At 45.2% G+C, this 13,645-nt stretch overlaps 1 protein-coding gene across 1 annotated transcript; it reads left to right on the forward strand.

Moving 5' to 3' along the window:
* Positions 1–1,508: 1,508 nt before the first annotated feature.
* Positions 1,509–6,021, forward strand: LOC144889430 (DNA primase large subunit-like; the record flags this gene model as incomplete). The annotated part of the gene is given in 3 exon segments (XM_078769657.1): positions 1,509–1,591; positions 5,422–5,490; positions 5,601–6,021. Coding segments are annotated over 3 exon segments (398 nt in total), but the record flags the coding sequence as incomplete, so codon positions are not given.
* Between the last annotated feature and the right edge of the window lie 7,624 nt (positions 6,022–13,645).

The following is a 13,645-nucleotide window of genomic DNA, read 5'->3' on the forward strand; positions in this document are numbered from 1 at the left end:
CTTTGAGAATCTGTGGAAAGACTTGAAAATTGCTGTTCACCAAAGCTCCCCATCCAATTTGACAGAGCTTGAGCAAATCTGCAAGGAAGAATACGAGAAACTCCCCAAATGCAGATGTGCAAAGCTGACACAGACATACCCAAGTAGGCTCGAAGATGTAATCGTTGCCAAAGGTGCTTTTACAAAGTATTGACTCGAGGCTGAATACTTGGATAGATTAAGCCGAATATTAATCTAATAAATTTAATATTTCTGTATTTCATTTTCAATAAATTTGTAAAATTCTCTATAAAACATGTTTTCACTTTGTCATTAATGGGGAAGGGGGGGGGGGGGGGGGAAGGGTTATGCAGATCGGAGACAAAGTGTTTTTTTTTCATTTAATCCATTTTAAATTCAAGCTGTAACACAACAAAATGTGAAAGAGTCGATGGGTGTTAATACCTTCTAAAGGCACTTTACTGTATAGCATATTTCAAAATGTTATGGACGGATTGTGATAGAACTTGGTGGATGAGTTGGTTAGGTGACAACAACAAGCCGATTCGATGTTGGTTTAGGTCCGGATGCAGATCCGGCCTATGGTGGTAAACTGTGCAGCCTCGTGAGGTATGCTCACCACCTAGTGCCGTTCTGGTTGATTTATTGGACATGACGTCTTTATTTGGTGAAGAGTCGGCAATTTCTTGCCGGCACCGAGACCAAATTACAAACACCTGCCAGCTTCAGTCGACCATCGGGCCTGGACAGCCGGTTCATGAAAGACTTGGGTCAAAATTATTCCCTGGCCAACCCCACATGAGCTGGTGATCATTGCGCTGTTAAACAAGCAGTGGTTGTCGCTGTAGATTCCGATTTTGTTTTTATATTTTCCCACTTTAGAAACGCCTCATGCCATTTTCCTGTGATCACGCGAATAATACCTGTAAGTGTCCGCATCCGCTCGTGGCTCTGACGGGAGGATAATTCTGTTTCGTATGAATACCGCGAGGACATTGAAATCTGTCATTTGAAATATTTAAAGGCAAAAATCCAGGCCAAACCTTTCAAAAAGACAATTCCATTTACTGCTCGAGCAGGCGATTCTTCAGATCACGTTCATGGATTCATATTGGAAATGACGAGAGATGAAAGCCCTTTTTATGTTGAAATCTCCTTTTATTGTTTTGTTGTTTCACAAACACTTGATGTCATTTGAATTTTGTGTTGACCTTTCTCTTTTCATTCGGGTATTTCAGGATTTTTTTATTTATTATACTGAAGGACGCTTTATATGCATACCTCGTATGTTAAAAAAAAAAGAAGAAGAAGAATTTTCTGACATGCTTTATTGTTTCAAGCGCATCTACCACCCGCATGTCTAATATCTGCCTACCTGTCCCCAGGCTGCTTTATATGCATACCTCGTATGTTAAAAAAAAAAAGAAGAAGAAGAATTTTCTGACATGCTTTATTGTTTCAAGCGCATCTACCACCCGCATGTCTAATATCTGCCTACCTGTCCCCAGGCTGCCCGTTCCGACACACAGACGCAGATCTGCTGAGGCAACGACTTCAGTCGCATGGGCTCTCCTCTTCTGAAATCAACCAGGTGAGATTCCCGGGTGCATATTGGTGGGGGGGGGGGGGGGGGGGGCTGCAAAAAGTTTTGCGACTCGCCGTTTGATGAATGCCCGGAACAAGTCACATTAACCTTGCCTGCCCCCCGGCTCGATATCGCTTGCTGATGCCCACTCTGAGAGTATTTCCACTTTCCTAAGTGAGCCCTCAGGATTAGGAAAGCTAAATGTTTTAAGAGACTAAGTGTTGGACCCGAGGGGATTTTTAACCACTGCAGCTTTGGCACAGATTGTTGAAATGGGGTGGGGGTGTTTAGAGAAACTTCTTGGGCCGTAAAATTTGCTCGGGTTTGTGGAAGCCAGAGAAAGAGAGAGCTACCGACGTCATTTTGCACCTCGCGTTGCTGGCAGTGAAGATGGAGTGTAATGAGAGGGAAAATTTGATTAGGCTCTTTGTCACAGGGCTCTGTAATGATCGTTTTGCTGAAGATGTTTCGGTTGCATTTGGAGCTGGGCCAATTATTGGAGGGCCACTTGATTGCAAACCGAGTCTGATAAGGTGGAGGCTGCTGCCTCTGCACTGCCTCCGATACTGGGCAATTAAGATTCCTGGGTCGACTTGGCCAGAATCTGCACTGGCGCTCTCAAACCGGCCTCAAATGTTCGTCAGAGTGCCAAGCATGTGTTGGCCATGGAATGCATGCAAATTGCCTCTAGTTCACTCCCCCACACCCCCACTCCCCACTACGAGGCACGGACCCGGGTGCCTTGTAAAGGGAGATTCGCTTCATTGTATCTTCCCATGTTGTTTGTATTTCTTTTCATCGTATTACCTCTGCCACCATAGCGGTTAGGGTGCGGTTAGGGTGCTTAGCGGTTAGGGTGCCGGCTTGGGATCCTAGGATCCTGGGTTCGAATCCCGATCGATCGCTGAATTAACGCCAGGGGGGTTGACTCAGCCTGTCATCCTTCCGAGGTCGGCAAATTGAGTACCAGCTTGCTGGGATAAATGATCCCGGTGTGTGCCCCGATTTAGAATAGGTACACCGTATCCCTGCGCATTGTAAGAGGCGACCAAGGGTTGGCATCAGTAAGGGCATCCGGCCATAAAAACATTGCCTCAAACAGGGAACCATGATTGTCATGGCGCCCGCAAGGCTAACCCCCGCTCTAGCGGGGAAAATGGCCTTAAAACGATCATTCATTCATTCATTTTTACCTCTGCCACCATAGGTTATGTTTTCACTCCTGTCTGTTTGTTATTTGGCAATTTATTTTATTTGACAAGTATGTTGATCACTCCGGTTTGTGTGTTTGTGTTTGGCTGTCCACTCACTTATACTTGCCTATAGGTCACAATTTAAACCAATCATCACGAAACATCACCAAATGGTAGAGTTGGTGGTCCGACAGAATCCTATTTATTTTTGAGGTCAAAGGGCAACAAAGGCCAAATGTCAAGCACTTTTTAAAAAATTTCTAAAATCTTCAATTTTCATCTGATTGACTTGAAATTTGAATAGCATTTGCATATCAGCTTACTGAAACCAACCGCGTACTATTTTTGAGATCAGAATAGACCAAAAGGTCAACATTGGCCAATGTTCAACAACCTTTTCAAATTTTTAAAATCCTCAATTTTTATCTGATTGACTTGAAATTTGAATAGGATTTTCATATCACCTAACTGAATTCAACCACCAATTATATATGAGGTCATTGTAGACCAAATTTCTGAAATTGTCAATTTTCACCAATTAACTTAAACTTTGAAGACGATTTGCATATCAGGTCACTGAATTCAATCGCTAATTATTTTTGAGATCAAAAGGATGCTCTACTGAGTGCCATTCTACTTTGTTCTCTTTTGCCAAGTGTCGCTCGATGAGTGATTTTTCATTTTTCTGTTTATGAACAAGATATCTCAAAAAGTTGTGGAAGGATTCAGACGAAATTTGGTGGAGAGGTTGGATATGTGACATGAACGAAATGATTAGATTATGGTGAAGATCCATATCTGGAGTTTTGATGTCGCAAAGGGTATTTACGATTTACAAGCCTGGTGTTGGCTTAGCGGTTAGGGTGCCGGCTTGGGATCCTGGGTTCGAATCCCGGTCGATCGCTGAATTAACGCCAGGGGGGTTGACTCAGCCTGTCATCCTTCCGAGGTCGGCAAATTGAGTACCAGCTTGCTGGGATGAATGATCCCGGTGTGTACCCCGATTTAGAATAGGTACACCGTATCCCTGCGCATCGTAAGAGGCGACCAAGGGTTGGCGTCAGTAAGGGCATCCGGCCATAAAAACATTACAGGGCATCATGATTGTCATGGGGCCCGCAAGGCTAACCCCTGCTCTAGCGGGGAAAAATGGCTTTAAAACGATCATTCATTTTTTTCATTCAAAGGGTATTTACAATTGTGTTTTTTTTTTTTTTGCATAAAATGAGGTTTGTTTTCGAAACTAATTAAAAATTAAGTACCAAAAATTAAGTAAAAAAAATAAACCAAATTTATAATAATGGTAAATAGTGAGCCTTTCTGCACCATTGCTGATGTGAAAATACTAAAATATCCAAGGAGCGAAACCAGTTTATAGAAGAAGATGGATGTGTGGGCACCGGGGCACACAAATTGCAACAATAATGCAATAACAAAAAAAAAACTAAAACGGCACTCAGTAGAGAGCATACCTCCACCTGGTTGGCCATATCACTCAATGGTGAAGAATCACTTTTAAAAAATCAAATAATTCCCATATCCGAATCCATATTCAGATCTTCTCCAAAATCGAATCGAATCATCGTTGTTAGACACCAAACCTGTCCACCAAGTTTCGTCCAAATCCGTCCATAACTTTTCGAAATATCCTGCAATGTATCGTTTTTGGCCATATCTCCCAATGGTGAAGAATCGCTTCAAAAATTCTAGTAGCCGGATCCGAATCCGGATCTTCACCAAAATCGAATCATTTCGTCCTTGTCACATACGCTACATCTCTGCCAAATTTGGTCCGAATCGGCCCACAATCTTTTGAGGTATTTTGTTCACAAACAAACAAACGGACAAACAGACAGACAGACAGACAGGGGTGAAAACGTTACCTCCATCCGCGTTTGGTGGTGGAGGTAATAAGAATGCAACACAATCGATGGTGGCAAAAAACCTCCGAATGTGGAACCATTCGACGAAGTAAAGATTGTCTAGGTTGTAAAGATGAGTCTCTGCAGGATTGAGAAACCAAAGGGTTCTCGTAGATGTGCCGAAAATCGTGGGCACGATTGGATCATCCGTCTCATGGGGGCAGCCATTGCGATTGCCTCCATTCGTACCTTGAATCAAATAAATTGCACCTACGAACATCGTGCACCACCATTTGCTTGATGAGGGGATATAAGGATATGGGATTGTAATCCCAAAGGTTGTGGTTTTAAATACAGGTGTCAGTTTAGAATAATTATTTAGATTCAGAGCATCTGGAAACGAAGCTAGTTTTGGGCCTATCACCAGGCCGTTATTGGATCCTCCATTAAAATCCTGCCGGCTGGCTATCGAACTTCCCGGCGAGATTATTCTCTCATATGTAGGTATTCTGTCTGTTGCACCATCTCTGGCCTAGAGGTGGTGCCCAATTCACATTTTGTGGTCGACTTTAAATGTCCTCGGGGCAATTTTGCACGAGTACTGAAATGCTGCCGAAAAGGCATTGCTTCTTCTTTTCTTCCCGCCGAAGAAGAAGAAGAAGGCATTGCTGCTCGCACCCCGCAACAGGAATGATTTTATTTCTGTGCATCTGTGGTCAAAATGAATACATGTTGCTGTGGAAACGATGTAGATGATAATAATGACTGTGTTGTTTGTAAGGTGATGGAATATGTGAAGGGAATGCACTATCAGCTGGCTTGCCAGAAATACTTCGAATTCACCCACAAGGTAAATCTGATTCCCCTTCTTCCCTTGTTTCTTGGCTCAAAGCGCTGCATCCACCATTTTGGTGTGAACATTACTCGAGCGAGTATTTATCATCGGTGTTGTCACTGCAGGTTGAAGATGGAGCTTTCGGACTATCTCACCCAAATCAATACTTTGAAGAGAGCCAGAAAGTGCTGTCGGGGGGTCAGCACGCAAAGCGGGAGAATAACGCAGACGTTCCGAAGCCGGTTGTTGCTCCCGTTACGATGCCGCAGTCTTCTCGTCCGGGTCAGTCTTCTGAGATGCAGGACGCTCCGATGTCAGCCAGCGAGGAAGAGGACCAAAAATTATTGGAGGAATGCTTTACCGATGAATGATGCTTCGATCCATAAAAGGAACCTGAGGGCCTGCTTGAGATCATAAACCTGAAAGTTTGGCTTGACCTTCATAATTCTGGCTTTTCTTTTCAGCTTTTGGATCTTTTTTGAATTTTTTTTTTGTGTTCCTGAGGTTTATTTTCATTAAACCATCCTCCATATGTGTTTTAAGCTACTCTTTGCTCGTAGAATGGCAACGTGCTCTTTTTTTTGTAGGCCTTGGCACCCTTTCCCTTCCCCCCTCACCCTTTTTGATCAAACAAAATCCTTGCATTTGCTGTAAACCTTGCTTTTGATGAAAAATGTTGTTTATACAAAGGAAAATGCATCGGCCATGTCGCACATGTGATGTGCCCTTCAAGCATTCATGAACTTGCAAAGTGGCTCGGGATATGTACGATTTCAGGCCCATGCAAACATTGGCAGCCGTAGACACAATCTTTTTTAAGCGAGCACTTCTTTCTGCAGCGTCAAAAGTTCAAGAAGAAACTTGTACTTGTATTGCGTGAAGGACATTGGGACGCGGTGGACAAATAAATCGGGGTAAATTTCGCTTCCCAGTGGCATTATGCCCAAGGGAAAATGGCGGAGTTTATGGTCGTGCGAGGTACTACCAAAACCGACATCAATAACGAGTCTACTCTTGAGTGTTTCGGCAAAACCATTCGTACAAACAATTGAGCAATCTTGGGAGTGAAGGTGCAGCCGAGATCGGTGGCAGCAATTATCGCAACATTGGGTGCCGGATGATTTATGAATGCATCTTGATGATCAGAAATGCATCTTGATGATCAGAAATGCATCTTGATGATCAGAAATGCATCTTGCTGATCAGAAATGCATCTTGATGATCAGAAATGCATCTTTGATCAGCAAGATGCATTTCTGATCATCAAGATGCATTTCTGATCATCAAGATGCATTTCTGATCATCAAGATGCATTCATAATCATCCATAATCAGAAATGCATCTTGATGATCAGAAATGCATCTTGATGATCAGAAATGCATCTTGCACTCCGGGCCAACGTCGGAATCCTCCGAAGAAAAGCGATATTCCCATCGTTCCAATTTGAAAGCGCTTTGGCACCATGGCTCCCTGATTATTTCTTTTTCTCAGCCGAACGCCGCCGCCATCCCATAATTCTTTGAGCCAAGATTAGTGGAACGTCTCCGGCATTGTAAGACGACTACGTGGTTACTTATGGACAGATGGATAGCAGAGAATGCCGAAAGGACAAGCAGATGGGCCACAAGCTTCAGGAAGTATGTTGCAAAGGGTAATTTAATTTGTCTTCAAAGTAATCAGCATAATTGCGTCCCATCTGCGTTTCTAGTTTTAACCCTAACTTTACCACCTGCTCCCAAATTGTTGAGAACTCAGAGGGCACATCGTGGATCACAACAATTTGTGCCAAGAACCAGACTGAAAACCCTATCGATGAAATGGTTGATGCAAGGTAACCTTTGTTTGGGTGTTCTCGATACGTGGTTCTGAATCTACCAGGGTACATTTGCTGATGATGATTTCTGATTGTTGAGAGGTTTGGGTATCTTAGGAAGAGTTTATTATGTATTATGGTATCTTGGGAAGAGTTTATTATGTATTATGGTATCTTGGGAAGAGTTTATTATGTATTATGGTATCTTGGGAAGAGTTTATTCTCCAGAGAAAGAGTAGAAAAAGTTGACCGATGGGTTGTTTATTTTTAGGTTGGGATGATTGCATTCCCATTGGAGACGACTTGTACTTTTTCTCGGTAGGTGACGCACGAGTGGAGCGTCATCCCAGATTTTTTGAACGTGATTGTAGAAAGTTGAGCCGTTGGCGTTTGCCAAAGATTATTTGACTTGATTCGGCTGATAAATCTTGAGGTCGGTGGGACACGGACATTGGATGTTTTTGTCGTATATGTATATAGACGTCCACAAAAAAGTACCAGATAAAGTTGCAGCAATTGTCACAAAAATTAATAACATCTTGTCATAATTATCATCAATGTGCCAGACTCGTGACAGCGTGGGAGACTTACAGTATCTGGGCAAGCAGGGTGGTTTGGTTATGCTGCAGGGTGGTTTGCTTATGCTGCAGGGTGGTTTGCTTATGCTGCAGGGAGGTTTGGTTATGCTGCAGGGTGGTTTGCTTATGCTGCAGGGTGGTTTGCTTATGCTGCAGGGTGGTTTGCTTATGCTGCAGGGAGGTTTGGTTATGCTGCAGGGTGGTTTGGTTATGCTGCAGGGTGGTTTGGTTATGCTGCAGGGTGGTTTGCTTATGCTGCAGGGTGGTTTGGTTATGCTGCAGGGTGGTTTGGTTATGCTGCAGGGTGGTTTGCTTATGCTGCAGGGAGGTTTGGTTATGCTGCAGGGTGGTTTGGTTATGCTGCAGGGTGGTTTGCTTATGCTGCAGGGTGGTTTGGTTATGCTGCAGGGTGGTTTGCTTATGCTGCAGGGTGGTTTGCTTATGCTGCGGGGGGGTTTGCTTATGTTGCAGGGTGGTTTGCTTATGCTGCAGGGTGGTTTGATTATGCTGCAGGGAGGTTTGGTTATGCTGCACGGTGGTTTGGTTATGCTGCAGGGAGGTTTGGTTATGCTGCAGGGTGGTTTGCTTATGCTGCAGGGTGGTTTGCTTATGCTGCAGGGAGGTTTGGTTATGCTGCAGGGAGGTTTGGTTATGCTGCAGGGTGGTTTGGTTATGCTGCAGGGTGGTTTGGTTATGCTGCACGGTGGTTTGGTTATGCTGCAGGGAGGTTTGGTTATGCTGCGGGGTGGTTTGCTTATGCTGCAGGGTGGTTTGCTTATGCTGCAGGGAGGTTTGGTTATGCTGCAGGGTGGTTTGGTTATGCTGCAGGGTGGTTTGGTTATGCTGCACGGTGGTTTGGTTATGCTGCACGGTGGTTTGGTTATGCTGCACGGTGGTTTGGTTATGTTCGGTGGTTTGGTTATGCTGCATGATGGTGTGGTTATACTGCAGGGTGGTTTGGTTATGTTCGGTGGTTTGGTTATGCTGCATGATGGTGTGGTTATACTGCAGGGTGGTTTGGTTATGTTCGGTGGTTTGGTTATGTTGCATGATGGTGTGGTTATACTGCAGGGTGGTTTGGTTATGTTCGTTGGTTTGGTTATGCTGCATGATGGTGTGGTTATACTGCAGGGTGGTTTGGTTATGTTCGGTGGTTTGGTTATGCTGCAGGGTGGTGTGGTTATACTGCAGGGTGGTTTGGTTATGCTGCATGATGGTGTGGTTATGCTGCATGATGGTGTGGTTATACTGCAGGGTGGTTTGGTTATGTTTGGTGGTTTGGTTATGCTGCATGATGGTGTGGTTAAACTGCAGGGTTGTTTGGTGATGCTGCATGATGGTGTGGTTATACTGCAGGGTGGTTTGGTTATGCTGCATGATGGTGTGGTTATGCTGCATGATGGTGTGGTTATACTGCAGGGTGGTTTGGTTATGTTTGGTGGTTTGGTTATGCTGCATGATGGTGTGGTTAAACTGCAGGGTTGTTTGGTGATGCTGCATGATGGTGTGGTTATACTGTGATGGTGTGGTTATACTGCAGGGTGGTTTGGTTATGTTCGGTGGTTTGGTTATGCTGCATGATGGTGTGGTTATACTGCAGGGTGGTTTGGTTATGCTGCATGATGGTGTGGTTATACTGCAGGGTGGTTTGGTTATGTTTGGTGGTTTGGTTATGCTGCATGATGGTGTGGTTAAACTGCAGGGTTGTTTGGTGATGCTGCATGATGGTGTGGTTATACTGCAGGGTTGTTTAGTTATGTTCGGTGGTTTGGTGATGCTGCATGATGGTGTGGTTATACTGCAGGGTGGTTTGGTTATGTTCGGTGGTTTGGTTAGGCTGCATGATTGGTGTGGTTATACTGCAGGGTGGTTTGGTTATGTTCGGTGGTTTGGTGATGCTGCATGATGGTGTGGTTATACTGCAGGGTTGTTTGGTGATGCTGCATTTTTATTTTGTTGACTGTGCCGGCAATAACTCACCTACTCTTAGCGAAAGACACATTGGGATATTTAACATTCACCAAACCCCCAGTGCTGGCACACTAAACCTTCAGCTTAATGTCCCTTCAACAGACGGCGGCGCACAAATTGGTGCCTCACCCCATATATGAAACACCAGGGTGACGGTTTATAGCCGGGTGGGGATTCAAACTTAGACTAGACAGCTCGGGCTCAAGTGTACATACCTCTCAGCTATTGTGCCAACCCTCGCAACACTTTCGGACTCCCTGTATTTGAGATTTTCCCTTTTTTCTGAGATCGATGACCATCTGCACCCAGGTCGTTGGCCATGACGATCAATCGGATTTAAGTTTTCAGATCAATTTTTTTTTGTTGTTGGACAAGAAGTTTATTTTTCGTCGACTTGTTAGCACGGCACACTTCAGCAAGGTGTGAATTGCTGTGAACACCAGCACACCTCGTCAGTTGCTACAGTTTTAAAGGAGTTTGACTACACTGCCATGCCATAAGGTATTGTTGCGGAACCCAACGTCGGCCTATGGTTCCCCTTTGAGGGGGGATTAGTCCCCTCGTTTGTTACTGACCGACGTGGTCCCTGAAGCTGCACCGCGACCTCCGGAAAGGCCGGTGCACAGCCCCGTTCGTGACCGCGGATAAGATGGTAATTTGCCGAGCGGATGGCAGCCGCGGCACGAACCGTTAACAAAGACTAACCCGATCCGGAACGTTGGCCAAATCGTGCCACAGGTATTCAATTTGGAAAAGACAAAGACGACGGATGTGAAGAAGAAGAAGACAAAGAGGGTTTGAAATACGACTATAATTTATTACTACTATTTACAACCAAAAGAAACCAAGGAGGAGGAAGGATAATAAAATAAAATACAGAAGAAGAAGTGGACACAGTGAAAATTCTAGCTTATCTATTACAGTCTTAATACCCCCATTCCACTTATGCCGATCGACCCCGATCTGCACAACGGGAACGATCCTATTTGGAACGGGATCAATCGGCATGATCGTAAACGGAACGTCTTCGATCTTTGTCGATCGGGACAAAAAAATTGATCGGGGCGATTTTTTAAACATGTTTAAAATTTCCATCCCGATCTAAAATAGCGGGACTGATCGTGATTACAGCGTGAATGCAACGTAGTCCATCGGAATGATCGTAGTTAGAACGGCTTGATCGTAGTTAGAACGGCTTGATCGTGATTACAGCGTCGTTGCAGCGGGAGGATTATCTTGTGCCATTTCGACGACGATCGTTACCTATCCGTCCCGCTCCAATGCCGATCAAAGCCGCTGTATATAAATCGGTCCGGATTGCATCAGCCTCACCCGATCAAGTATTTCGACATGACAATTTTTGTCAACGTTGTTAAGTAGAATTGATAACTGCATGAGCCAAATTGCATTGCCCAATAACCCCATGGTCTAAAATTAAAAGCGGTACAAGTTAAACAATATTATTAATGATCAATTTTACCGCTTTTAATTTTATGACCTTTTAATTAAGTGAATGCAAACTTTGATCCCCTCTACCCAGCAAAAACTTGTCAAATTTTTAGCTTTTATTTTGAAGACCTTTCATTTTGCAATGCATTTTCATCCCCTCAACCCAGCAATAATAACTTCTCCCTTTCCAACCAACACAAGGCAAACATTGAATATCAAGTTTCATAATGTTTATTGTCACATGAATATCAATAGAAATCATTATCAATGCAATACATAACAATACAACAATGTCCTCCAAAATGTCTTTCAACTCCTTCCCATAGTGTCTCTAATGATGTCTCACCATCCTCTCCTGCCATGGAACTGCACCAGCAGGGCTGTTAAAATAGAGTCTCAGTACCTCCCTCTGACGCTTGGCCTCTACACTGTCCCTGTTACCTCGAACTGCCTGCTCCACCTCTAACATGTTGGCTTGATCTCTGCATTCACCAGGGATGATGTTGTGTCGATAATCCTCCTGGTCCACCTCGGCATGCTGAATACTTGGGAAACGGATGCGGAGCATGTTGTGCAGACAGATAGCAGTTTCGACCAGGTCACGCACCACCTCAGGATACTGTTGTAGTGTCTTGAGCAAGCATTGCCAACGGTTTACCAAGATGCCAAAGGCGTTCTCCACCACTCGTCGACCCCTTGAGATGCGGTAGTTGTAGACGAGTTGTTCAGGAGAGAGTCCACGTCTGGCATAGGGTTTCATCAAGTAGGTGCGGAGAGCAAAGGCATAATCTCCAAGGATGAAGAATGGCATCTCTTCATCATCGTTCCGCATGGCCAGGGGGTCGGGGAATCCAATGGTTTCATTCTCTATGCACTCTTTGAGCTCCGAAGCATTGAAAATCTGAGCATCTGACATGTGTCCCATTCCACCAACATCCACCCACAAGAACTTATAGTCGGCGTCCACCAGTGCCATCAACACGATGGAGAAGAAGCCCTTGTAGTTGTGGTAGAGGCTGCCTGAGTTGGGTGCGCATCTGAGGGCGACGTGTTTGCCATCAAGAGCTCCGAGCACATGAGGGATGTTCCATTTACTTTCGAAATCATCAGCGACTTCTGTCCATTCTTCTGGGGTGGTAGGGCACTTCACCATTTCTTCTTTGAACTCTGCAACGATGGCTTGACACACCTCCGGAATGAACTTGACGATGGTGTTTCTGCTGACCCTGAAGTCGTAGGAGAGAGTTGGGTAGAGGTCTCCTGTAGCCAGATGCCTCAGGGTGATGGCGAGCTTCATTCCAGGTTGTAGGGCCTTTCTCAGCCTGGTATCTTCTTTCTCAATCCTGGGGGTGATTCTGTGGAGGATTTCATCAAAGAGAGCAGGTGGCATCCTCACAAAGTTCTGGAAAGAGTTGATGTCCTCCAGCCTCAGTTCATTCATCAAGCGGTCGTAGTGCCCAAACTGCAATCTTCTTTCTTCTGTCAACCATGGCCGGACCCAGAACTGAGGGGCTCTTCTTCTTCTTCTTCTCATTCTTCTTCTCACTTGAGCAGCTCTTCTTTCATTAATTGCATATTGTTGGAGAAGTAGAGTGAGCTGCAGACGGCCATTTCTCTGATGTTGATCCATGGCTGTCTTCGACGATACTGATGATCGGCAAGCAAATCGGGCCCTATTTATACGGATCGGGACCTGAAATCTGCTTTTTAGTCGGCTTAAAGACGGGAATAGAGCGTAGTTAGATCGGTTTGGTCGGGAATGACGTTGTTGAAACGGCAATAGATCGGCAGCTTCGGCATTGGATCAGTTTTAGATTGGCGGCGATCGGGAATGCATCGTGTCAGAGCGGCGGCAATCGCGAATGCAGCGTGGTTACAGCGTACGCGAGCGGGAACACATCGGCTCTAAACGGCTTCGATCGGGTCTTCAGGGACCCGATCTACCCACGATGAGCGTGGTTACAGCGTAGTGATCGTAATCGGAGCGTACTTAGGACATAGATACAGCGTAGATGACCAGTTTTTTCCCAAAGTGTCCCGATCGCTCCCGACCTGGAGATCGGGGCTAATCGGGGCCAATCGGCATGTGGATTGGGGGCGTAATTAACCCAGGACAGAACAAACAAAAGACAGACTCACACGAATGGGGAAATGAAGGCAGGAACGATTGGCTGGAAGGGGGGGAAGGTCCAAATGGTCCACAGAGCTGGAAGGATGCGGGTCCGGTCCGTGTAAACGGCAAGGCTCGAGGTGAGCGACCGCCGACCCTCCTCAATCTGGCCCGCACGGCGGCGGCGCCTCGCAGCAGCGGGTCGAAACTGCCGTCAAAGCCCAACTCAACCGCGGTGGACTCAGCTGC

Source organism: Myxine glutinosa, unplaced genomic scaffold, assembly GCF_964187855.1.
Source record: "Myxine glutinosa unplaced genomic scaffold, kmMyxGlut1.1 SCAFFOLD_3741, whole genome shotgun sequence".
Taxonomy (NCBI): Eukaryota; Metazoa; Chordata; class Myxini; order Myxiniformes; family Myxinidae; genus Myxine; species Myxine glutinosa.